The 23,390-nt window shown below is 54.5% G+C and overlaps 1 protein-coding gene across 1 annotated transcript; it reads left to right on the top strand.

Annotated features, from left to right (window-relative positions):
- The first annotated feature begins 442 nt into the window (after window positions 1-442).
- POLA2 (polymerase (DNA directed), alpha 2, accessory subunit) lies at window positions 443-22,227 on the top strand. The gene is made up of 18 exons (XM_004682633.2): window positions 443-837; window positions 3,875-3,996; window positions 4,456-4,547; window positions 4,720-4,777; window positions 7,905-8,011; window positions 9,973-10,166; window positions 10,734-10,822; window positions 11,945-12,100; window positions 12,616-12,678; window positions 13,310-13,352; window positions 15,316-15,440; window positions 15,973-16,011; window positions 16,626-16,699; window positions 19,484-19,592; window positions 19,821-19,927; window positions 20,539-20,598; window positions 20,809-20,935; window positions 21,826-22,227. Exons 1-18 carry the CDS (start codon window positions 759-761, stop codon window positions 21,973-21,975), a joined length of 1,794 nt encoding a protein of 597 aa, XP_004682690.1. The 5' UTR covers window positions 443-758; the 3' UTR covers window positions 21,976-22,227.
- The last annotated feature ends 1,163 nt before the right edge of the window (window positions 22,228-23,390 follow it).

Here is a 23,390-nt window from a genome sequence, read left to right as displayed (position 1 = left end):
AATAACCATGGCAACCGGGTTTCCTAAGGAAGTCGCTGAAAAAGGGCCGACTCTGTCTTCCCGTTCCCGGCTGGGCGCTGACATTCGAGGATAGGTCCCTGACAGGGCCTGCGCACCCAGGCAAGGGGCAAAACGGATGACTAACGAGCGTCACGGAGTTTCGCGAGCAAGCGATGTCGGAAAACAGGTACCCAGGTTGCCAGGCAAGCGCAGCGTCGGGGTAGGGCGCGCCCCCGCCAGCATTTCGCGTCCGAGGAGCGACACCGCGCAGGCGCTGTAGGGCCGACCGTCAAGCGCGCGCGTGTTGGTCAGTGCGCATGCACCTTGGGGCGTGCGCGGGGAGGGCGGGGACTAAAGGAGGAAGCAGTAGGGAAGGGGCGGGGTTGAACCCGCCCTCGCGCACGCGCGCGGGACACAAACATTTTGGCGGGTTTTTCCCAGTGGTCGGCGTCTGTGCCGGCCCCCAGGTTCTGTGGTAACTTGCTGGGACGAGACTCTCTCCGGGGAGCCACGCCTTGAGATTTTTGCCCCCGTCGGTCGTAGAGCGGGGAGCTCCCGGCACGTTTTTAGAAGTGTTTCTCCGTGACTGACGGCAGGGCCCTTCGATCCCCGAGGCCCCGGGCCATTCGGCTACTTTCCGCCGCGGCTCCGGGGGGCGAGCGGGTCAGAGGAGCTTCCTGCGCCCGAGCTCTCGCCGGGGGTTTCTCGGACTCTGACGGAGCCGGGGGGGCGGCCCGCGGCGCCCTCCCCCGGGCACCATGAGCGTGTCCGCCCAGCTCCTGCGGGAGGAGCTGCAGATCTTCGGCCTGGACTGCGAGGAGGCGCTGGCAGAGAAGCGTGAGTCCCGCGCCCGCCCCGCAGCCCCCGGAGCCCCGGCGCGCTTCCAGGCCTCCCCAGCCCGGCGCTCGCGGTCTCGGGGCTTAAACTTAGGGTTCGGGATGCAGGGGCTTCGGAGGGCTCCCAGGGCACCGTTTGGGCCCAGCTCGACGCGGGGGGATAGCGCCGGGTTAAATCGGCGCGGTCTGAGAAGGGCGGGGTTGGGGCGCCCCCTGACCAGTCCGGGGCATCTCCGGATTTGGACACGGGGACCCCAGCAAGGATGTCTGGGTTTTGAAGGGTAGCGCTTTACCACGGCGCTTCCCTTCCCAGACCCCCCCATCCCCAAACGTCTGCGCTGCAGTCCCTGCCTGCCAGGGCGCCCCCCTCTGGCATTATAGGGCCCTCGGGGGACCTCAAGGGGCAGGTGTGTGTGTGGGGGGGACACCTAAAATCAAATCCCGGGGCCTCCCTGGTGGCACAATGGGTTAAAGTACAGCTATCGCTGCCCCTGCAGCACCAGTTGGATCCCGGGAGGGACCCACAGGGCGCAGCAGACCCCTCCTGTCTCCCCGCTGCTCCCTTCAGCAGCGTGTTTCAGTGCATCTGCCTGCTCTGCTCCCCACTCTCTCTGGTGAGTCTGCTCACCCCCTGCACCTCTGGCCTGTACCCCAGTTAAAATCTTTTTTTTAAAAATTGACTAACGCTTTGCAAGGAACCTTAGCCAGCCCCTCAGCTACTCACAGAGAAACAAGGGGCGTCCCTAGTAGCAGCCTGTGCCCACTTCCTCTCGGGCCGTGCTCCCCACACAGGTCAGACTCCGGCTGCCTGGGCTTGGAGGCCGGCGCCCCACTTTAGCATCAGGATGAAGGGGCCCTGCCCAAAGCCTTGCTCAGCACTTTGAGTTTTTTTCACTTAGCATGAACCTGTTATGTGATCAGAAAGCTCCCAGGTTCTCGGCCAGAGCCTCTCTTCCTAAAAGGAGACTTAAGGGAGGACTTGATCCTTGGACAAGTGTTTGGGGAGCCTGAAGGCAAAACAGGAGCATAAGTGCCAGCGTGCGGGTGTAGGCCAAGTCTGACCACCGTGCAGGCCTGTAGGCCCTGGCCCTGCCAGGCTTCTCAGTCTCCAACTGCAGAGGACTTGCTCGGGCCTTAGCAGCCCTGCCAGGTCCTCCTGGTCTGATCATTGAGTCTGTGGTGACGATTTCCACCCTCCTCACATCCTTCTGTCGCCCTCTCGGCTGATGAACTTCCTGTCTCACTGAGCAGAAGCAGTTAGAAAATGTGTAAAGCTTTCGCCATCGTTCCCCCGCGCGTCTGCCGTGCCCCTCGCCTGTGACAGTGGCCAGGTTTCCCAGATTCTTAGCAAAAGGCAGGCTCTCCACGACAGTCTTCTTTCTTGCCTCTTAAGGACATCATCAAGTCAGTCTCACCTCTTACATATTTTTTTCTAAAGATTTTCTGCCTCAACACGATCAAAATATGGTTCTTATTCTCACCTTTAAAATGCTTTGTCTACTCCACTTCCCACATCCCTTCGCTCCTTCCGGAATACAGCCAACCTCAGTGAAGGCAGCCTAGATCTGCTTCAAATTTTTCCTCCTTAGACCCATTTCGGTAAGTTTTTTACCCGTGTTCCTCCCCCCCCCACACACACACACAGTGAAACTGCTCTCTGAAGGTCATTAATATCCTTCATCTGGCTACATCTGGTGGTGAGTTCTCGGTCCTTGTCTGAATTAGCATCAATTGACATCGACCCTCACAGCGTCTTGAGAACATTTTTCTCTCAGCTTTGTAGACAGGAGTCACCCCTTCTCAGACTTTGTAGATTCGGACTTTTCTGAGTCCTGCTGGCCTTGTGGTTTTACAGCCCCCATATTTCTGATGATTCCCACATGTGTGTCTTAGCCCACACCTCTGAGCTGAGCTGTGGGCTCGTCTGTCCAGCTGCCTGCTGGACATCTCGTTAGGTGTCGACTGACATCTCAAAATATCCAAGTCTCAGGCTGACCTGCAGGCCTCCCCTCCTAGGTGTTTGGGCTAACAACATCATCCTTGACTCCTTTCTTCACACCCCACATCAGTCAGCAAGTCCCACTGGTCTTACCTTCAGGGTCTATCCAGAGTCCACCACTGCTCGCCTGTCCCACTGCTAGCACCTGACCTAAGCCACCACCTCCTCTCACCTAGAGGTTACCATGACCCCCGTAGTCATGGATATCCCATCAGGTTACTGCTCTGCTCAGACCCTCCAGTGCTGTGCCTGCCCAAGATACTACCAAGGTAGTTACAGTAGCCAGCAGCCTGCACCCTTCCTGTCTCCTCCCTCACTACAACCCAGCCACAGGGGCTGGCTGGTCTTATGTCTACCTCAGGATCTTTGCCCGAATGCTCTTTCACTAAATACTATATGACTCATGGCTTCACTGTCTTCAACTCTTTTTTTTTTTTTTTTTTTCTTATTTATGCACATAGAACTGTGGTACGGGCCAGAGGCGCAGGGGCGGTGAGAGGATTCACCAGAGACAGAGTGGGGAGCAAAACAGGCCGAGTGACAAAACAAGCCGAGTGACGGAAGCAGCGGGTGGGCCAGGAGAGGTCTGCCGCGCCATGTGGATCACCTCTGGGGCCAGGGATCGAACTTGGACTAAAGCAGCTGCAGCCAGCTTACAGTGCTGTGTCCTAAGCCGTTGCACCACCAGGGAGGACCCTGTCTTCAAATCTTAACTCAAATGCCATCTCAGTAAAGCCTGCTTAGACCTGCCAACCCCTCCCCCCCCAAATCCTGATCCCTCCCTTGGCCTTATTTTTCTGCAGTACATACTGTAACATAACCTGTTTTCCATTTTACTTATTTTCGGTCTCCCCTTTATAGTGAACTTTGTGCAGACAAGGATTCTTTTTGTTGTGTTTACTTCTGGCTTCTAGAACCAAGCCTGGCCCTAGAAGGCATTGAATAAATATTAATGGAATAAGTAAAGGATTAGTATTGGTTCTGAACATGAAAGCTGCAAGAAATAAAGTTCTCACTTGTCTGATTTGCCTTCCCGCAGTGGTGGAGCTGTGTATTCTCTATGGACAGAATGAGGAGAGGATGGTAGGCGAACTGATTGCCTTCTGTACCAGCAACAGTGTCTGCCTTACCTCAGACACCCTGAGCACTTTTGAGCACGAGGTAAGAACAAAGTATGAGGACGCTAATAATGAAATTTCCACTTCTGCTCTGTAGGGAGATGTATTGTACTGAGGAGTGACTTCGGACTTGGATCTGGATTCCAGTCCCATTGTGAGCGTGGGCAGAAATTTAGTGTCTCTCGGGTCTTGTTTTTCTTTTCTTTATTTTTTATGGTTGTTGTGAGAATTAAACAAGACTAGATATTAGTCACCTAAAGCTATGGCCAGCAGGTGGTAGGTCTTCAACAGATAATTGGCATTATTGGAATTGTTATAGTGTAGAGAACCAATCTCAGGACAAATCTTCATTTCAGCCTATCAAGCACCTTCTTACTTCCTACTCTGAGGGTGGTATGTCTTTGGTCATGTGTCAGATGCCTGTGTTACTTCACAACTATGGAACATGCCTCCTCTATTACTTGATCATGGGATAATATATTCATTGTCTTTTATTCCTCAGTGTCTGAGCAAAAGATCATCCAAAGCCTTGCGAGGTGCCTCGAAGGACAGTGGGCATGCAGGCGCTAGAGACATAATTTCCATACAAGAGCTGTATCCTTTTCTGCTGGCGTCTTTGTGTGTTATGTTTTATAGTTTGCTGGCAGTTGCACATGTAATTTAAAGGCAAATAGTAAAATTATCTAATATTTAGGATTTTTAAAATCAAACCTTGCCTAAGATTTTGGGTAGAAGTTTATTATTATTTTTCTTAACCAAATCTTAGAATTGAAGTGGAAGAAGAGGAGGAGACCCTTTTGAACTCTTACACCACACCCTCTAAGGTGAGTATACACTGCAGAAGTTGTCAGTATATCCCACAAGTAACACTTTTTCTTTATTCAAGAAACACCCCAACATTACACATCTTCCTGCCGATCAGGTATGTGGGTGTTTTTACCTATCAGTCCTTGTAAACATATAGTTATCCTGCTTTTTTCAGTTAGCTATGATAAAAGTTTCATGTATACAATTTCACCGTAATGTTAATGGTTACACAGTTTTGTATCAAGTGGTGATGACTAGAATTGATTGATCATCCAGGTCTTGTGTGGGGCCCCGTGAGAGGTAGAGAAAGCAGCGGGAAAGCACTGTCTGCGCAGCCTGAGTCAGAAGCCCGAGGTGACGCAGTGCACTGCTTCCTCTGAACTGCAGCTTCCTTCCCTCTGCAATCAGAATCTGTTAGTTCATTTCCTGAGCAGCTACACTGTGCCACGCACTGTGCTGGACCCCAGGGAAAGGGCGACCAGGCACAAAGTCAGTGGGCTTCAGAACCTCACAGCCCGGGGACAGCATCCCCTGCCATGGGCTTGAAGATAAAGCGAATTTGTAGAGAGCCAGGCCCAAAGCAATACATTCCGTAATCTCGTTATTTGCTACATCCATTCCATGGTGTTCTTTATACAAAATAAATTTGTGGAAATCAGTCATGGGGTGAGCCTCACTTTTCCAAAGTAAACTGCACTGTAAGATAAGTAGGATAGTGTATTTGTTTATAGAAGGCAAGAACTCTAGAAATGTGACTTGTGAATTTGCTATCACACTACTGATGCAAATATTAAGGAAATAATGAGATTTTCTTTAGCTTATTGAAGTTGGAGAGATGATGACATTTGATTGTCTCATTCACCCCCCTACCCCAGCTGGCAACTGGGCCTTTCCCAGTAAAGGGGCCTCCAATTCTTCTGGTTGCTCAGGCCAAGAATTTTGGAGGCCTTCTCGAACCTTCCTTTTCTCTCACTCCCCACATCTTACCTGAATACAAATCCCTCCTTCTGAGATCTGCCCTGCCCCCCATACACACACACAGCACACAAACAACACACACACACACTGCAGTGCCTTCTGCTGGAGACTCAGCTACCTCTCTAGGTAGGGTCAAACTGCAGCAGGGTCCGCTGCCTGTTGACCTGAGTCACAGCGTCAGAGCTCCAAGACCACCACATTTGTCTGCAGTTCAAGAGTTGATCATATTCTTGGGGACTAACTCACGGTAGCCCAGTTCTCAGTAGACAGATGCATCTGTCAAATGCAAGTGTACTTAGTTTACAGTTGAAGTCCATACCGTCCATTGATGATACCCCATTGCTGCTGCAAAAGCTTTTAAGAGGCTCAATTAAAGTTTTGACTATGGTGTAGTGAGTTGAATTGAAAGAAGCAAACCATTTAAAATAAAGTATGTGTCTGAAGCTCAGAGGAGACCCAGTGTGGGTCTGGGCTGGCGGATTAAATGCTCAAGCAGCACCCACCCATGGAGACGGCTCCTGATTAGGCCACACCACGGCGCCGTGTGACAGTGGCCAGAGTGCCACACCGTGCCAGCCTCCGTGGCCTGAGCACTGAAGTTCGCTGTGTATTTCTAGAAAGTGAGTCCCAGCTGTGTATTTCTAGAAAGTGAGCACCCTGCATCTCAGCTGGGCCGGGTTTCGGCGCGCTGTGACTCTGTTGCCCTCAGGAGGGTTGGGCCCTCGTGGCCGTGCTCTCGTCGCAAGCGAGGAAGCGGGCACTGAGATCAGGCAGGCGTGATGTGACCCCCGAGAGCTTGGTGGGATGAGCAGATTCCTGAGAAGCCTAAGCTGAAGACAATTTGTGGACAACGTCGGTTTCTCCATGAAGACTGGGATGAGACCGCAGACTGCACTTTCCCAGAACCATCTCCCCGCTGTGTGGGCAGGCAGACAGCTCCTCGTGAGACAGCCTGCTCCTTGGCCCTGGAGCACTGTAGCCTGCTGCACGGCAGAGGAGCTTTGGGGCGCTACTTTGAGAAGATACAGCTAAGTCTTTCCGTTCTTTGACCCAGTGATTCTCCCTAGCAAGGATCTCTTCTGTGGCGATCATCCAAACATGGGGAGAGCTTTAATGGTGAAGACAGGCAGCTCAGCGTTGTTTCCGTACAGCCCGCAACAGGGAAGGGTCACGTGAATTGTCGCCTCAGTCACCATGGCTACTAAAAGGATAAAGCTTGTGATTGTACTAAAAAGCTCATAATTAACAGAAAGCAAAAGCCAAAATGCAGATTGTTTAAACTAGATCGTAACTGTTAGAATGTATATTTTTTTACTTGGAAAATGTTAAAATAATAGGAATAGTTTACAGTGGTTACCCTAGAAGGGGGTTGTGACATTCGCTACCTGCTCTTGGCTTAGCATCCAAGCCAAGATTGCCCCCTGTCTGTCTCCTGTCCCTGCCTGCGGCCAGTCATCCCCGCAGCCTCTCCAGTGGCATAACATGAGTGGCAGCCAGGAGGAGCCCAAGGGCAGGGAGACGTGCAGACGCGCCAGCCTCCTGGTTGCCAGCTGCCCAGGCTTTTGTCTTCTCTGTCAGTCAGTCATCCCAGACCTCGGGAGCCACAGCGCTCTGGCTGGGTTTCAGCCTCCATTCTGGACACAGCTTCAGATTCTTGATGAGCAGAAACCAGAAAGAAAAGTGACCACCCACAATGTGTCGCCTGCACACAGCAGCAGGAGTGCGCTCAGCCTGGTACCTGCTAAGCTACTCCTTCCTTAGCTGTGGAGATCTGTGGTAGACTTTGCCAAAAGAGCAGCAGCAGGGCCCAGACCCTTCTGCGGAAAACTTGGTCCAAACAGGCCATGGCTGTTCACGTGGCGAAACTACATCTGCACTGGTGCGGAGCAGTGAACCTGAAAGATTTGACAGGACTGACAGTGGCCTGCTGCCTGCCATCCTTTTTGGGAAATGCTGGCATCTTTTCATAATTGCCTTCAAAATAGGGCTGCTCTGGTGAGCATTGGCTTCCAGTCACTGGGATCCCTCTCTGGCCTAGGCTTGGGACATGGGCCCAAAGAGAAGCCCTCCTGCCTGGCATCACTCATTCTTCCAGAGGATAACTGCTGGGAGACAGCAGGCGGGGTCTAGGGGGACTGAGACTGGTGTGTTTTTTCTCGTTTCTAGGGTTCTCAAAAGCGAGCTGTCACCACCCCAAAGACCCCCCTAACAAAAAGGAGAGCTTCTGCTCGGAGCCCCCATCAGCTCCTCTCGCCATCAAGTTTCTCTCCGAGGTATGGGTCATAATCCCTTCAGCTGCCAAAAAGCAGGTTGACCCCCTCTCTGGGGTGGTCCAGCAGGGCTCACTGTAGTGACTTGCTGACAGTGGGTGGACGCAGCGCTGCCGAGCACTGGCTGGAGGCCCTTGCTCTCTGCCCTCCCTGCCTTCTCTTCCTGTGGAAAATTACTGTTTCTTACGGTAATTAAGGAAACTCACTTTCCACCCACTTTTCTGGGGCTCATTTCCTAGATCTGGGGACTGATATCTTCTACTACAAACAACCTGTCCATTCAGAGGCCTGGGAGCCTCACAGTCTTGCCAGCGGAGACAAGTAGGTTTCCACCTGCTCTTTTAGTCTGCGTGCTGTTGGGTTTCTTTTCTTTTTTTAAATCTCAAGTATTTATTTTTTAGAAAGAAAAGCACGTATCTTTGTTCACAATGTTGTGTAACCTGTTTATTGTTCCTTGCTCAGGTTACAACTGGTTTCTGAGCATTTTCTTGTCACTGAATCTACAGACTTAATTGGTATTTTATCCCTGCTGCCCCCTCTGCACATAATCCACAAAGATCAGATGTGATTTTTTGGAATCCGTAACGACCTGTCTCCTACGAGAGCGCTCCAGAGGCGTGAGCCTGCTGAGTGGAAGAAAGGTTTTTGCCTACTGCTTGTCAGTGTGAGGGGCAGCCCTGTCAGCCGCCATGGGGAACACCCTGCCCAGAGCCACTTCCCTGCTGTGGGTCACTCGAGCCAAGCAGACGTCGAGCCCTCTCAGCTGTCATACAGGGAGTTGTGCAGCTGTGACCTTGGGTCTCAGGTCCTTTAGATGCAGGGTGGCAGCCATCCTGTAGGGAATTCTCAAACTGCTTTTGGAAGGGAGGTTTTTAGACTGACGAGGACACCTCTGAGCCTGGCTGTGTGGAGATGGTTCTCACAGTGTGCCAGCGCTGGGACAGCACCTTGTTCTGTGAGGAGCCCGCCTTTGAAAGCTGTGAGTCTTTTGTGGCTGACCTGGATGAGTGTCTGGCCACAGTGAAGGCGGCGTGGGGAGGCGGACCCCGCAGCTTCTCGGAGGAGTTGGGAAAGCCGGCCACACGCTGACTGCCTAGTCACCTTTTAATGCACGCTAATAAAGCTGACATCAGAAACTGGTTTTGTAATTTATGAAAGTAACTTCTAAATTACTCAGGTAGAGACGATACTGAGATCAAGATAATTAGTTGAGCTCATTTTCTCTTGTGGAAAGAAGAAATGATGGCACCAGTCACAGTGGTGCCCACATAAAACTGGCTTCTGCAGTTTCGGTGCACTAAGTGAAGCTTGTGACCAGCCCGCTGTGCGGGGCAAGTTCTAAAGGGCCAACACCCTTCTGTCAGAGCAGACCAGCAGCCGAGTGTCCCGGAAGGTGGGAGTGGAACGGGAGGGCTTGTCGGTCTAGCCTTGAGGACCAGAATGTGTGTCCACCTTCAGGCCACCTCCGTGGACACGGGTGCTGCTTGACCTCACCTAACTTCGTCTTACTTTGTGAGCTCCTTTTGTGAGGTGTTACAGATGTGCACAGCAGTTGTTCCTTTATCCATAGTTCCAAGCTCTTCGGGGAATCTGATCGATGATAAAAATTGATAAGAAAGAAAAGGAAATGAATGTACCTGAACCTCGCCTTTTAGTCAGTTCAAAGTTTGGGGATTTGTTTTGCCTTTTTAGGTTTAAGCCAACAGAATGACAGCCTTTTAAAACATGCTTCTGGCGCCATGCTTCTCGAACGTGTTTGGTGCTCCTCAGCCTGCTTCCTCAGCCCCTCACTCCTGGACTTCCAGATGGGCCTGAGTATCCTACCCCTAGGCTGGCTATATTCATAAAATGTGAGGCCAGCCAAAGGTTTCATCAGTCACAGTCCCCAGCCCCACTTAAAGGCAGCCTCACCTTAACTGCTGTTGAATGTGAACAGTAATGGCGTCTGTTTTGCTTCCAATTAGTGCTACTCCCTCTCAGAAATACAGCTCGAGGAATAACCGAGGAGAAGTGGTGACCACCTTTGGCTCTGCCCAGGGCATATCTTGGTCCGGGAGAGGAGGTGCCGGTGACATCAGCTTGAAGGTCTTGGGGTATCCAGAGTCACTAACCCAGAGCTACAAATCAATGTTTCAGAAGCTCTCAGACATTCGAGAAGGTGATTGTTTTTCCCTTTGAAATCTGGAAAATACAAAACCATCTGGGAGGGTTTAGTATCAGTAATAAAGACAGCAAGGTTGGTGGAGCAAGTTCCCAGGATTCCTTAGAATAGATAAGTTGGCAGGTGTCCCCTGCCCCCTGGGTGCCCCTGTTGGTGGCAGGCCACAAGGTGACATTCATTCTCCCAAGTCATCTCTTCACTGAAGAAGCCCACAACCATTTCCCAGTAAGGAAGCCAGTTAAAGTCCATCTTTTATGGCTGCTTCCTTGTGAAGTGTGGCAGGTTCTTTGTTGGCTGGGCTGCTCCGACCTTTGCTGAGTGAAGGAAGACGAGAGCTGAGGCGTGGTGCCGTGCCATCTCCTGCACGACCCCTCCTGCCCAGGCCAAATGCAGCCACCACAGGGAAAACTGCTGGGTCTTCAGGAAGTGTCAATTGGCTGCGCTTCGAGGCCCCTTCCTGCTTTTATGAAACAGCCGATTTGATCTTAGTTGGTGACAATGTGCTGTGTTTTTTCTTGGTCAATGAAATGTCTTAAACACAAACGCTTCTTTCTGGGTTTTCAGTTCTAACCTGTAAAATAGAAGAACTTGGCAGTGACCTCAAGGAACATTACAAGATTGAAGCTTTTACACCTGTCCAGTCCCCAGCACAGGTCAGAGCTTCCAAACGTACCTTGTGTTTAGATCTGTGGTGGAAAGATAGCCTTCTCTAACATCCGATCAGAACATCCGCCGTGGTGGAAGTTGGCAAAAATGGGTTATTCCAAAGAAAGAATTCCGGTTTTGTGACCAGAGACATGTTTTCTTTATGCCTGAATCAGGCGTAGACTGAGGACCACTTCAGCAAGACTGAAGTACTGAGCGGGTAGCCACTAAACTGAAAGCTGAAGAGCAGGACGAGTGTACCCACAAGGCTAGGACTCCCAGAAACGGACACAGTCACGTCTGCTGGTCTCTGTCCGCACAGGCCAAGCGCTGCCAATAGTATGTGCTCGCTGAGCTTTAGCCTGGCATATGTAACATAACATTTTAAATCTGAAAGGAGATGTGTTCTAGAAGATTCTTTAAGGTAGCTCTCATACATTTGCATTCAGATTAGAATGATGGGCTGGGGAAGACATACAGAGCCATATCCTATAAGGAGCTTCTGGAGGAAGTAATGAGCTAGAGGCAGAATGCACTGTCTTGTGGGGAGAGATTTGCCCCCCAGGAATAGGAACAGGACAGAGGAAGCACAGGGAGGAGAATTTCAGCTCACTGTAATGAAGAGCTTCCTGTTAGAGACAGTCTGGTGTGCGGTTCAGGATATGACTCTGGAGCCAGACCTCAAACCCAGGCATCACCCACCGTTGACCTTGACTAAGTAGTTGAGTGTCTCTGCTGCTCATTTTTCTCATCTGCACAATCAGTGCAGTAATAGTATCTACCAGCAGGTGTTGAGAGGAGTGAGTGGCCAGTCAGTACAGGTTATCCTTCATAGCAGTGCCTGGCGTTCCGAAAGCTCAGTGAGCTTATTAACAGTTACAGTGGTCCAGAGGTGCTGGGGCGTGTGGAGGTAAATTCTCCATCACTTAGGACGTTCAAGCTTTGGTGGCCATGAGGGGGGTTGAGCAGAATGTTTGCCTGTTAAGAATTCTACCCCTGAGAACCAGTGCTGAGGTCACTTCCAAGTTGTGAGGCTGTCGCACCAAAGAAATGTCTGCTGTCCTTGGGGGTTCACTTGCTAGTCACTCTTCGACCTCAGATGTTGAGGTCCCCTCTCTTCCTTTCCATAGGAACCTGTCACACTGCTGGGCCAGATCGGCTGTGACAGCAACGGGAAGCTAAACAGCAAATCAGTGATCCTAGAGGGAGACCAGGAACATTCCTCCGGGGCTCAAATGCCAGTGGATTTATCTGAGCTCAAGGAATATTCTCTGTTTCCTGGGCAGGTGAGGTTGGAGTCCCTGGGCCGGGACACGGCCTGCTGTGTACTCTGGTGGGGCTGGGGGCTGTGGCTCCAGGAACAAGCCTGTCATCTCTGGCCATCTGCCCCTTGCTTTCGGCTTCCTGCCAGGAGGTGTGGCTGGAGCCCAGATCCAGAGCACTGGGATTGGGGTGCCAGTTTTCTCTCTATGCTAGCATCTGACTAGCATCTGGGTTCAAACCCCAGCCCCACCCCACGAGGCGTTGATTATAGTCATGTTATTTAACTTCTCAAGCCAGGGTGTTGACATCTGTAAAATGGAAATAATAGTCTTCACCTCATAGGGTCATTGTGAAAATTAGGTCATCTTTGCAGAGCATAATTATTACTAATACTTAATTTGTCTTCTAGAAAAATACCCCAACTTTGAAGTTACAGAGTGAGAGTAGCTGGACTATGTATTTAACGACATCAGATAATGTATGATCGCCTCATTTTGCATTCAATTCATTCAATTCTGTTTTGTTTCTTGTCTCTCAGGTTGTAATTATGGAAGGAATCAATACCACTGGGAGAAAGTTTATTGCCACCAAACTCTACGAGGTACCATGGGACCCCCACCCCCCACCCCTGCTCCCTCCTGGTTGGCTGCAGGCCCTGTATGTGCAGCTCTTTCTGGCCTTGAGACTGTCCTTTTTTAAGACCCTGTTGATTTGGTTCCAGTTCTCTAAATGGAGTGGGACTAGCTCAGGGCTTAGCAAACTCCTGTAAAGGGCCAGGCAGGAGTGTTTTAGGCCCCGCGCTATCTGCCGGCTGCATGGTCGCAGCCACTGACCACCTGTAAGCCGGCACTCCAGTAGAGCTCCTTTGACAATCACGGGTGTCAGCTAGGTCTCGCTGTCCCAGGTCTGGGTAGTAATTCACACATTCTCACAGGCTGCAAGAAAAAGTGGCAGAGACCCGGCTGCCTGTCCTAGCCAGGGTGGACACTGGGGCTTCAGGCACCTGTATTGCTCCCTCATTGCAGCAGGGTATTTTGAGTTTACTTGTGACCTGTTACTGGGTTTCCTTTCCATGCTAAGCATTGTTGACAAAGGGCAGGTGCCGTCAGTTCTGTGGGGGGTTAGCTTCCCTCCACCTGACCCCTCCCCGCCATTTTCCCACACACAGCTGCAGACATGTCCCGCTGGCTTACCAAGGCAAGACTTCCGTTTACTTCTCTCCTGTTTTTCAGGGTGTGCCACTTCCGTTTTACCAGCCCACTGAAGAGGATGGAGGTAAGCCTGGGTTCAGACATTGTTGAACCAGTAGCGAGCCCGGTGGACAGATGGCCAGGGTCCAGGAATGCCTGCAGTTGCCCAGGACATGAGAAGGGTGACGGTGGACTGGTGGGCTCATGGGCCCCTGGTGGCAGGAAGCCAGGAGTTCGGTCTTGTGAGCTGCTCAGTGCGCTCCCCGGGGCTCCGAGTCCGCAGGTCTGTGGTTTAGGCTGATGTTTAACAGGTGTTTGAAGGTTATGAAAAAGGGAAAACCAGCTATTTTTCGAATTTAAGTGCCATGTGTGATCGATATCCTGCCCTGGAATCTGGAAGAGAAAATGAATGTCCGTGGTCAACTGGGGACCTCCAGATAAAGTCAGAGGTTAGCCAACGGAAGGAGCTGGGACACGCAGCAGTTAGGTGGGTGCGGGAATGCTGGGTGCGGGGTGCACACACAGGAGCTCTGTGCGAGCTGCACGACCTAACGTCCCTGAATAAAGTTACAGAAAATTAGGTGAATTCCAGATGGGAAAGACAGAAGTAGTAATAAATTTGCTTCAAAATAACTCACAGTGTATCTGTAGCAAAGCAGAACACAACAAGGATCAGCAGCGAGACGGCGACGCCCGTGTACTGTCCGCACCAGCCACTAGCAGTGCGTGAGCTCGTTCTTGGACACAACCTAGAGCCAGCAATGAAAGTTAGAAGTTGACATCACACTTTCAATCAGGAAACGTTTTTCTGGCAACAAGAATAGTGTGTCAGGTGGACTTCAGGAAGGGGAAGGAGTTGGCATGGCGGAGGTGCCCAGAGCGGAGCTCTGCATCTGCCTGTGGGCTCCTCCTCGACCTAATTTAACGTTGCCCCTGGCTTAGCACTCCGCAGAAGGTCCCTTCCCGTGAGTTCTCTTCAGTTGATGGCAGTCGCACTGTGGTGGGAGAGTCACGCCTCTCCCCTCCTGGGCCTGTGGACGACTTCTCATGGCAGAGGGAATTTGCGGGTGCGGTTGAGTTAAGGCTGAGCTAGAGGAGCGGTGTCCCACGTCAGTTTGTAGAAGGGAGGGGGTGCTCAGAGCTGGAGATTCCAGCTGTCGGCTCGCGGAGGGCAGCGCTGCCGGCATCTTCACCTTGTGACCTCCAGCAGTGCGACAGGGTGCTGTGGGTGCCTGAGCTTTGCTGTGCATCACAGCGGCAGCTGGAAACAAGTACGGCTGCTTAGGAATCGGGTCCTTGCGCGTTACTGTTATAGCAGCAGGACAGACGGGTTCAGGCGAACTTAAAGGGGATATGGAGGGGAATCCTGGTGCCTCCAAGCCTCGCTGGGATGCCAGGCTCGGGCCAGACGGGCCTCAGGTAGCAGCGGCCTCCCCACCATCTCGTCCAGCCCCCGCTGCTGGGGCAGGTCAGCTGCGGCCTTGGGTGGCTCATCTGGAAGTTTCAGGACTCGGGAGGAGAGTGAGTGGCTCCAACTGGGGAAAGATGGCGATCCTCGGCCCGCCCGGGCAGCCTTCTGCAGAGGGCTGGTGATCCCGCAGGGGCAGGTGCTGTGAGGGGGAGGGCCGCAGCCAGGGGGCCACAGGGCGGAAACTGCTGGCGCCCCCGCCTGTGCTCTCTTTCCGTGCTGCCAGGGGAAACGAGTTGGAGATGTGTGGTGGCGCAGGGCTACGGCCGTTCAGAATGCTCAGCTTTATGTTCTGTTTATTTTAGCATAATAAAAGTCCGGGAGGGGGCTGCGGAAACACCTCGCCTCCAGCAGTCCTCTCCTGGCTGCCGCTCCCTAGCGTCGCTCACGCTGCTGCCCAGACCCCAGCCTGTGAGCCAGCTTGTCTGGCGCCGCTGCAGCACCTTCGGGGTGGGCATGGGCCTTCTGCCTGGACTCCCAGGGCTGCGCACCGAGGAGTCTTGGACAAGTGGATCCCCTGGCATTTCTCCCACTGTCCTACTATCTTCCGCTCAATGCCTTTCAATCCTTTCTGTTGCAGATTTGGAGCAAAACATGGTCCTGACAGCCTGCGGGCCTTACACCACGTCTGACAGCATCACCTACGACCCCCTGATCGACCTGATCGCCACCATCAATCGTGACCGGCCGGACGTCTGCATCCTGGTAGGGACCCGCTCGGACAGCTGCCCTGGGAGGTGCCCTGGGGCCTTGGGAGAAGCTGCAGTGGGCCTCATTTTTCAGGAGGCGTGTCAGAGTTTTTCTCTTTCAAAATATTTCTTAATTCTTGTCTCCATCTTTGGGGAAGTGTGCATGACCCACGGGCCTCGTTGAATTCAAACGCCCGGTGCTTTGTGCCCCTTGGTGACGTCATGTTCGTGCCTTGGGCTCCTTTGCCCACGTGCGACTGATCGCCTTTTAAAGCTGGAAGTACTCTTGCGTGACCGTGGAGTTCCCTTGATAGATTGAGAAATGTGGGGAGAAAGCCAGTATTGCAGATGATAACCCTGGCGTGGGTGCCTGCGGCCCCTCCCCTCCCTGGGTCACGTCCGCCACCTCAGATACTGGCCGAGTGCCCTGGCCCCACCTGCTAACCGCGGAGGGCCAGGTGGGCCCTGGGGAGAGGAGAAGTGGTCAGGGGCTCACGAGACTGGTTTGTTCTTTTCGTGCCTTTGTTTCTCCCGGGACCTGCTTACAGTTTGGACCTTTCCTGGATGCTAATCATGATCAGGTTGAGGTAGGTGCCTGGGGTTGGCGTGGGGGGCTGGTGCTGTGTGGGGACATTCATGTGCTCTCCCTGCGGTTCTCAGCTTTGGGGTTTATGCTGCATCTGTAAAAACCCAAGTTAGCCCTGAGGCTGCCAGACATCATCGAAGCAGGCAATTTTTATAAAAGATGTTGAACCTGAGGGCTTCGTTTCACCAGAATGCCAGGCTGTTCCAGGAGGGGGAATGGAAACTGTGAGTCTGGTGTCTTTTGGTGATGGCTGTTGCTGGGCACAAAAGGGCCCGGGGCAGGACCCTCCCTGGCTGCCCTCTGCTCCGTAGCCCACGCCTTGCTGTCCTCCGGTGCTTGCCTGACAGAGGGCCCTTCCCTGGCCACCCCTAGCTGCGAGCTGCTGCTGCCTCCTCTTGCCAGACCTACCAGCGCGCTTTCAAAGCCTTCTTCCTTCAGCCTTCCCTTCCTGAGGGGTGTTACTTCCCTCTTCGCTTCTCCTGCCCCAGCTAGGCTGGGCTGCTCAGCCAGCGTCTCTCGGCCTCTGCCTCTCCTCAGCCCTAGCTGTCGTGCCGCCTGACAGGTGCGCAGTGAAGCGCCGCCGCCTGCCTCTGAGTCTGCCTCCTTGTCTCGCAGAACTACCTGCTCACGAGTTCGTTTGAAGATGTTTTCAAGCAGTGTCTGCGGACGATAATCGAAGGGACGCGGAGGTGAGGCGCTTGCGAAGCTGCCGCGTCTCCCGCACTGCCGCGACAGGCGCAGCCGTCCTGCGGGGCCCTTGTGACTACACAGATCAGATAGGACAGGCCCCGAGCCATCAGCGTCTGTGTGGCACGTGAAAGTAGACGCCCTTGAGAGGAGAAGGCCGCGTAGACGCTCGCTCTTCCCGGGCCTTCTTTCCTCACTCCCTGCGTATAACCCATGTTCCATGGGAATCTTCCCAGCACAATTCTGAGAAGTGTTTGATGGCTTAACCCTGAAATCCCGAGAGGCCCTCAGCTTCTTGTTGTATGAGTGATTGTTTTGGGGTGAGCCCAAGTCCCTCCCCCGAGTCAGCATCGCCCCATGTTTGTGTGCTGCCAGGGCCTAGAGCAGGCGGCGCAACACTCAGCCAGGGTGGGACCTTGGATCCTCGCCACCGACCCGGGGAGGAGCTGTGAGAGGTCATGGTGGTGACGCGCTATGGGCAGCTCTAATTTGAGAGGAAAGTATTCCAGGAAGTCTAAAGCTGGTAGTAGAAAGTTGTTCAGGAAGTTGACACCCTCACTCCCTTATCCCTTGTCCTCCAGGGCCTGAGTTTGGGAGAAGTCGGTAGCAGTGAAAGATCTCTGGAGATTGCTTGTCTGTAGTTGAGCTCATAAAAAGCAAACATTCCTAGGGCTAAGCTTTCAAAAACAAGCCTATGACAAAGGTTGTTTTCACGTGGGGCTCTTCCGCCCCCTGGCCCGAGAACTGCTCCCAGAATCGATGAGTCGTAATACTGCCTTCTGTACCAGCTGTGCGGGCTGGTGCCGGAGGCCCTGCTGGCTGGGGAGGAACACCCCACACTCACCCTGGAGTTGGGGTTCAGTACCAGCCACCACCTGCGGCGGGGCCCTCCCCACCCCCACCAGCCAGCAAAGATAACTCAGGCACCTCCCTCTGGCCTCCAGGTTCATCCCGACACTCAGCCAGTTCACAGACCTGGACGCTGCCCAGTTCCTTGGGGATAAATCCCCGCGAAATAGGCGCAGGGCTGGAGTTTGAGCAGGGCCCGGGGCTTCCGGTGCTTTCCGTCTCAGTTTGGGTTCTGTTCTCGGTTTCTCGCCCTGTGTGGTGTTGACGGCAGCGGTGCACACAAAGAACAAAGCAGGCTCTGTGACCGCAGCACCCAGCGCCGCCAGGCGCTTTCATGGGCAGCCAGTGTGTCCGCGGGGAGGGAGCGGCCCCGCCCTGCCCAGAATAGTACATAAACCACCCTCCCTGGCAGATGAGCCCCAGCTTCCTGAGACACCAGCCATGCAGAGCGTCGGCTGATTTATCACAAAAGCCAGAACCAGTGAGGGCGCCCCTCCGCCCTGGGAGCCGCGCGAGCGCTCTCGTGCTGCTGCAAGGAGCGGCTGTGAGGACCCTCCCTCCGTGATGTATGAAGTTGTGCAATGCTGAGCATAGTTGGAATTTTCTTTCAGATCCCTCCCCCATCAGCCAGGCTGTAGCCAAGAGGAGAGCAATTTCCTCCTTAATGCTCCCACTCCAGCACCTCCACCCAGCAGAGCCCCCGACTCTTGACAGCAGCCAGCTGCTGCCCCGCCCTCTGCCCTTCGTGGATTGAGTCCTGGGGGTCCGAGCACAGATTGCGCCGTTCATGTGCCCCGGCCTGGCTGCCAGACTCAGCGTCCACGCTGGTGGACTTGGCCAGTCACAGTGAACCTCTCCGTGCCGCAGGGTCATAACCAATCTGCAGGGTACCTTTGGTCTCAAGCTTTGGATTTTCTGCTGCAGAAGTCTCTTGTTCGAACTTTGAACAGGCTGGACAAACAAGCGACAGGTGTGACACTAGGTACCAACACCTTATCCCATATGCGGGGCCCCATATCCGGCTGTACCTGAACCTGGAAAGGCCACACGTTCCCATAAGAGACAGCAGGACGTGAGAGCTGCTGGAGCCTGCGGGGTGCACTGGCAGTCACACCTGCAGCCAGCTTCGGTCCCCACGGGCCCCGCTGCCGGGGACAGCCCAGGGAACCGAGGCAGCGGGTTTCTCCCTTCCCCTCTTTGTAGGACGAGGGAGGATAAACAGTTGGCCCTTAGAGTTCAAGGATTCTTCCTTCACCTGTGTGTCGTAACGCTAGAGATTGTCCTAACTGCTTCCGTCAGAGTGGATATCTGCCATCCACGCGTTCACCGTTGCTATGAAATACATCTTTCACTTTAGCAAGACAGTCTGGGGGGTACTAAAGCCAAAGGCATCGCCCTCCTGTAGAGGGTGGTCTGGCGGGGGAGAAGCCAGTCCTCCGTCCCCATCCCTCCAAAGACACCTCCGTCCTTGTCTGGATCATGCCCCCATGTTTTGTTTGTCAGGCTTCCGCTTGACCTAGGCATGGGGGTGCTGTCCCATCTGCTTAGCATGCCAGGCTCGCCCAGGAAGAACCCTCCTGGGGTGACCGGGCTGGCGCCACATCTGTGCCCTCAGTGTGGGGGCCCTAACCCTCTTCCCAGTTCTTCCTGCAAGGCTCCAGTTCTTGGTTCAAATGCTTGTCTTCCTGAATGTTCTAGATCATAGTCTCCTCAACCTTTTTCCTCCAAGACAGTCGGCCCCGTCCTGTCCCCAGGGGAATATCACAGACAGGTGACCCCATCCGGGTGGTGGGTGACAGCAGGTCGCCTTCCGCTCCAACACCCCTTCCCTACAAAGGTTCCCGTGCAGGGTCTCCCCTGCAGGAGGGTCACAGCTGACACTTGACTCTGCCACCAGCTGCTCTGCGCTCATTCCTCTTTCCTGGTTATTGACGCAGCTCTGGTTCCCGCCTCGTCTTTGTCCCCTCCTTGCGAGATGTGCACCACGATCCTGTGTACCCACAGCCACCTTTCACCTACCCCGACCTGCCTCCCGAAGACAAGAAGGTATGGACGCCCTCCCGGGCAGGGGGCGGGGGCGTAGGGACCCAGCTTGGGAGGCATCTTTCAGGGTCCTGAACCTTCCTGCCAAGCAGATATGGTTCTAATTTGCATAAATTGGGAAGGAAGGGGTTCCCCATATCTGCTGCTGCTCAGAGACCCCAGCACCACCACCTTCTCCAGGAAGATATTTCTAGCTTTGGGGTACAAAGGTGTCTCAACCCCTTCTCTTAGCGAGTGCAGTTCGTGTCCGAGCCCTGCAGCCTCTCCATAAACGGAGTGATCTTCGGCCTGACGTCCACAGATCTGCTGTTCCACATGGGGGCCGAGGAGATTAGCAGGTGAGAAGCCTGTTCCAGCCACAGGCTGCCCCTGACCTTCCCTCGCCAGGGAGACCCAGCCGCCGCCTGGCGAGGTCTCGGTTGGAGATCCCCGGGCTGCTCCTCAGGCCTGGTCTCTGGCCAGCCGAGTCCCTGGGCTGGGCGCCTCTGCTGTGTGGGATCCAAGGAAGCTCGGCCATGCCGGCTTTTCTAACTCAGCTGCGCGATTAGGGCATCTGCTGTCCTTCCCTCCCCCGAGTCAGACTTGCCCTGTCTGTGGGGCGAGCTGTGAATTCAGGATGCAGGGTTCTTAAACCAGGACAGCCTGTCGCTGTGCAGGGAACCGGGCTGGAGAGTCCACTGCTGGGCAAGGGGACAAAATGTGTGTGGCACTGACATGGGTGTGCTTGTAGGCTGAGGTGTGGGGCGCAGGGCCACCCCGCTGCGCGCTCACCTCCCTGGTGCAGACGGCGCCTGCTCCCGACCCTCTGGGCACTGCCTGCCAGGCAGCTGACCGTGTCCCGATCCGTCCCTTCCCAAACCCTGTAGTTTATGACTCTCAGAGTCTTCCCCAAAGAGAAACAGGATCTAGAAAAATTAGCTCTTGTGCCGTTTCTTCTCTTCCATCGCAGCTCTTCTGCAGCTTCAGACAGGTTCAGCCGAATACTCAAGCATATCCTGACTCAGAGGAGGTGAGCTCGCGTGCTGGAATAATTGACCACAAGTAGACTGTTCGGGATCACAACTGGCAGATTGGGGGAGAGCCTCCCCAGGCCCCTAGCAGGGACCCACACCTTCTCCCAGCGAACTAAGAGAAAAGGAAGGGGCACCCAGTGGACGTGGGGGGTCCGGGAAGGGCCTCCAGACCAGCTGCTGCTGACTCTCTCTCTCCGTTCCTGTAGCTTCTACCCACTCTACCCTCCCCAGGAAGATGTCACCATAGACTATGAGACTTTCTATACCTACGCACAGCTGCCTGTCACCCCAGATGTCTTCATTGCCCCGTCAGAGCTGAGATACTTTGTGAAGGTCGGTTTGAACCCTGGCTTTTCCCAGAACCAGTCTTTGCCCTTCTAGACCGTGGCACTGTCTCTTCAGGGTCTGCAGGTGGGGGTGGTGGGGGCGGGGAGCAAATATGTTAGTAAACTGTGTGAGTAAACAGCACTCCCACGTGCACGCGCAGCCCAGCACGGTGCTGGCTCAGCCCAGCCTGAGAGTCCTCAGACAGCGCTGCCGTGGGGGCTGTGCACATGCCTGCTGGCCTGACCCCTCCCCCGAGTTCTGACGTGACCCCTCAAATGGACTCAGCTGGGCATCTCGGAAGAAGCCCACAGGTCACTCTGTGCCTGGGGCTGGGTCCCTCGCAGGGAGCCCATCCAGTCAGGAACCCTCTTGCCAAGCCAGAGCAGTCCACCGCGAGAGGTGAAGATGTTCACACTGGAAAGTGATGAGCAGGTCAGGCTTGTCTCCAGGTTTGGGAGCTGATTGTCACCTTGCCCGAGGCCCCTGGTTTATTTCAGAGACTCGAATTCAGTTTAGCAATGATGTATGCAACTGAGGTGTGTTTGGGCACCTTCATTTTCATGATTTATTTATTTATGCACACAAGAACTGGGGTACAGGCCACAAGTGTGGGGGGTGAGAGGACTCACCAGAGACAGACTGGGGAACAGAAAAGGTGGATCGAGCAAAACACACTGCTGAGGGGAGCAGCAGGCAGGTCAAGAGAGGCCTGCTGTACCCTGTGGGTTACTCCCTGGCAGGGGATTGCCTCATAGTGCTGTGCTTTAACCCACTGTGCCACCAGGAAGGGCCCTCATTTCCATTTTCTAAGGTCCTCTGTGGGGTCTGAGGTGAGGGGTTCCAAGTTTGTCACATCTGTCCCTTCCCAGACCCACAGCCGTCTTTCCTTCCTCCAGGACGTCCTCGGCTGTGTCTGTGTGAATCCTGGGCGCCTCACCAAAGGGCAGGTGGGAGGCACCTTTGGCCGGCTCTACATCCGGAGGCAGCCGGTGGACGGGGAGGGGCGGCCAAGCCCCTGCGTCGCGGCCCAGGTGGTCAGGATCTGAGCCGTGGGCCTTTGGCTCTTTTCCAAGTCCCTGGAGCGCCTGGCGGCCCTCCACAGGCCCCCGCAGTGGCAGGGGAAGGGGGCGGCAGCGCCAGAGAGACCCGACTCCGAGCCGAGCTGCCCTGGAAGAAGGTCTTCACTTCCCGTGGCCATGCAGAGTGCGTCTGGGCGGGCTGCCTGGCCTGTGACTTCACACGGGAGTCACAAGACTCACACACACAACCGACTTTTGGAGGAACAAATAAATTCTGAGTGTGACTTGAGCCTGATCTAGTCTGTCTGCTGGTGGTGGACAGAAGACATGTGCAGAGAGGCGGGGCAGAGTGCCCATCGCCTGGTCTCTGTCCAGCCTGGTGCCACCCACCTCGCTGTTCCCGAGGCCCCTGTGCTCAGCGCAATGCTGGACTCCCGCCAGAGCCGGGCTGCAGAGCTAGCAGCTGGCCATGTGCCTGGCCCGCCCAGCATGGCCCCTGCATCGCCGTGGTCCTAGCCTGACCTCTCCATCTGGCGGGGCGGCCCCACGGAGCCGTCCAGCAGCTTCCCAGTCCAGCCGAGTAGCACAGCCGCCCAGGCTCCCCGGGACCCACAGCACTGGGCCGGGCCCCCCACACATCCCCTGCCCGCGTGTCTTGGCTCCTGGGCCAAAGCTGTTGCTGGCTGATGGCCAAGGAAAGGGTTTCTGCCACCCCCATGATAAAGCCAAGACTGGAGCCCCACTGCTGGACTGTGGGCAGCATTTGGGGGCGCAGTAGCGCCTGGCCTGAGCAGAGGGGCACCACCAGGTGCAGACGGCCTGGCCTCCCTTTGTAAACAAGCAGCCACTTGCATTTCATGGTGCTCTAGGCTCCCCTCCCAAAGTAAGAACGAGACAAGCCTCGGCTTGGGGAGCTGACTGCTCGCCCCCACACAGGCAGCGTCCAGCCGCTGGCTGCAAAGCCAGGGCCCTCTCAGCCTCTGGGTGTGGTGCTTTCCAGCTCAAGCCTCACTCCTACCACGTGACACCGTAGTCCTGGGTCAATAGCATTTTGCTTTCTCCCAAGTGAAGTGTCAGCTAAAAACCCGCCCTCCTTGAGAATGCTTCCTGGGAAGGTTAGCCTCAGGCCCTGCGATAAGGGCTCCCTCCAGGCGCTTATCTGGGGAGCCCCTGTGCGGCCCTTGGGAAGCCGCAGCTCTTGACAGCAGTTCTCATGCTGCTGAAGGGGCCTTGTGGCGCATGTTAACATCTTGATCCCCACTTGGCAAGGTACAGAGCCCCTTTATTGCTGACTGGGAGAGCTGGGGGGAGGGAAGATCTATCCTAGCACCAGCTGTGGCCACATGGGGAGGGGGCGGTGCATGCAGGGAAGGCAGCCTGCAGGCTGGGTAAGAGGGTGCAGTGTGCAGCCTGCAGGCTGGGTAAGAGGGTGCAGTGTGCAG

The sequence above is a fragment of the Condylura cristata genome, unplaced genomic scaffold (genome assembly GCF_000260355.1).
Source record: "Condylura cristata isolate star-nosed mole 26May11 unplaced genomic scaffold, ConCri1.0 scaffold00015, whole genome shotgun sequence".
In the NCBI taxonomy this organism is placed as follows: domain Eukaryota; kingdom Metazoa; phylum Chordata; class Mammalia; order Eulipotyphla; family Talpidae; genus Condylura; species Condylura cristata.
Note: the sequence above shows the minus strand (reverse complement) of the source record. Positions and strands in the feature narration are given on the sequence as shown.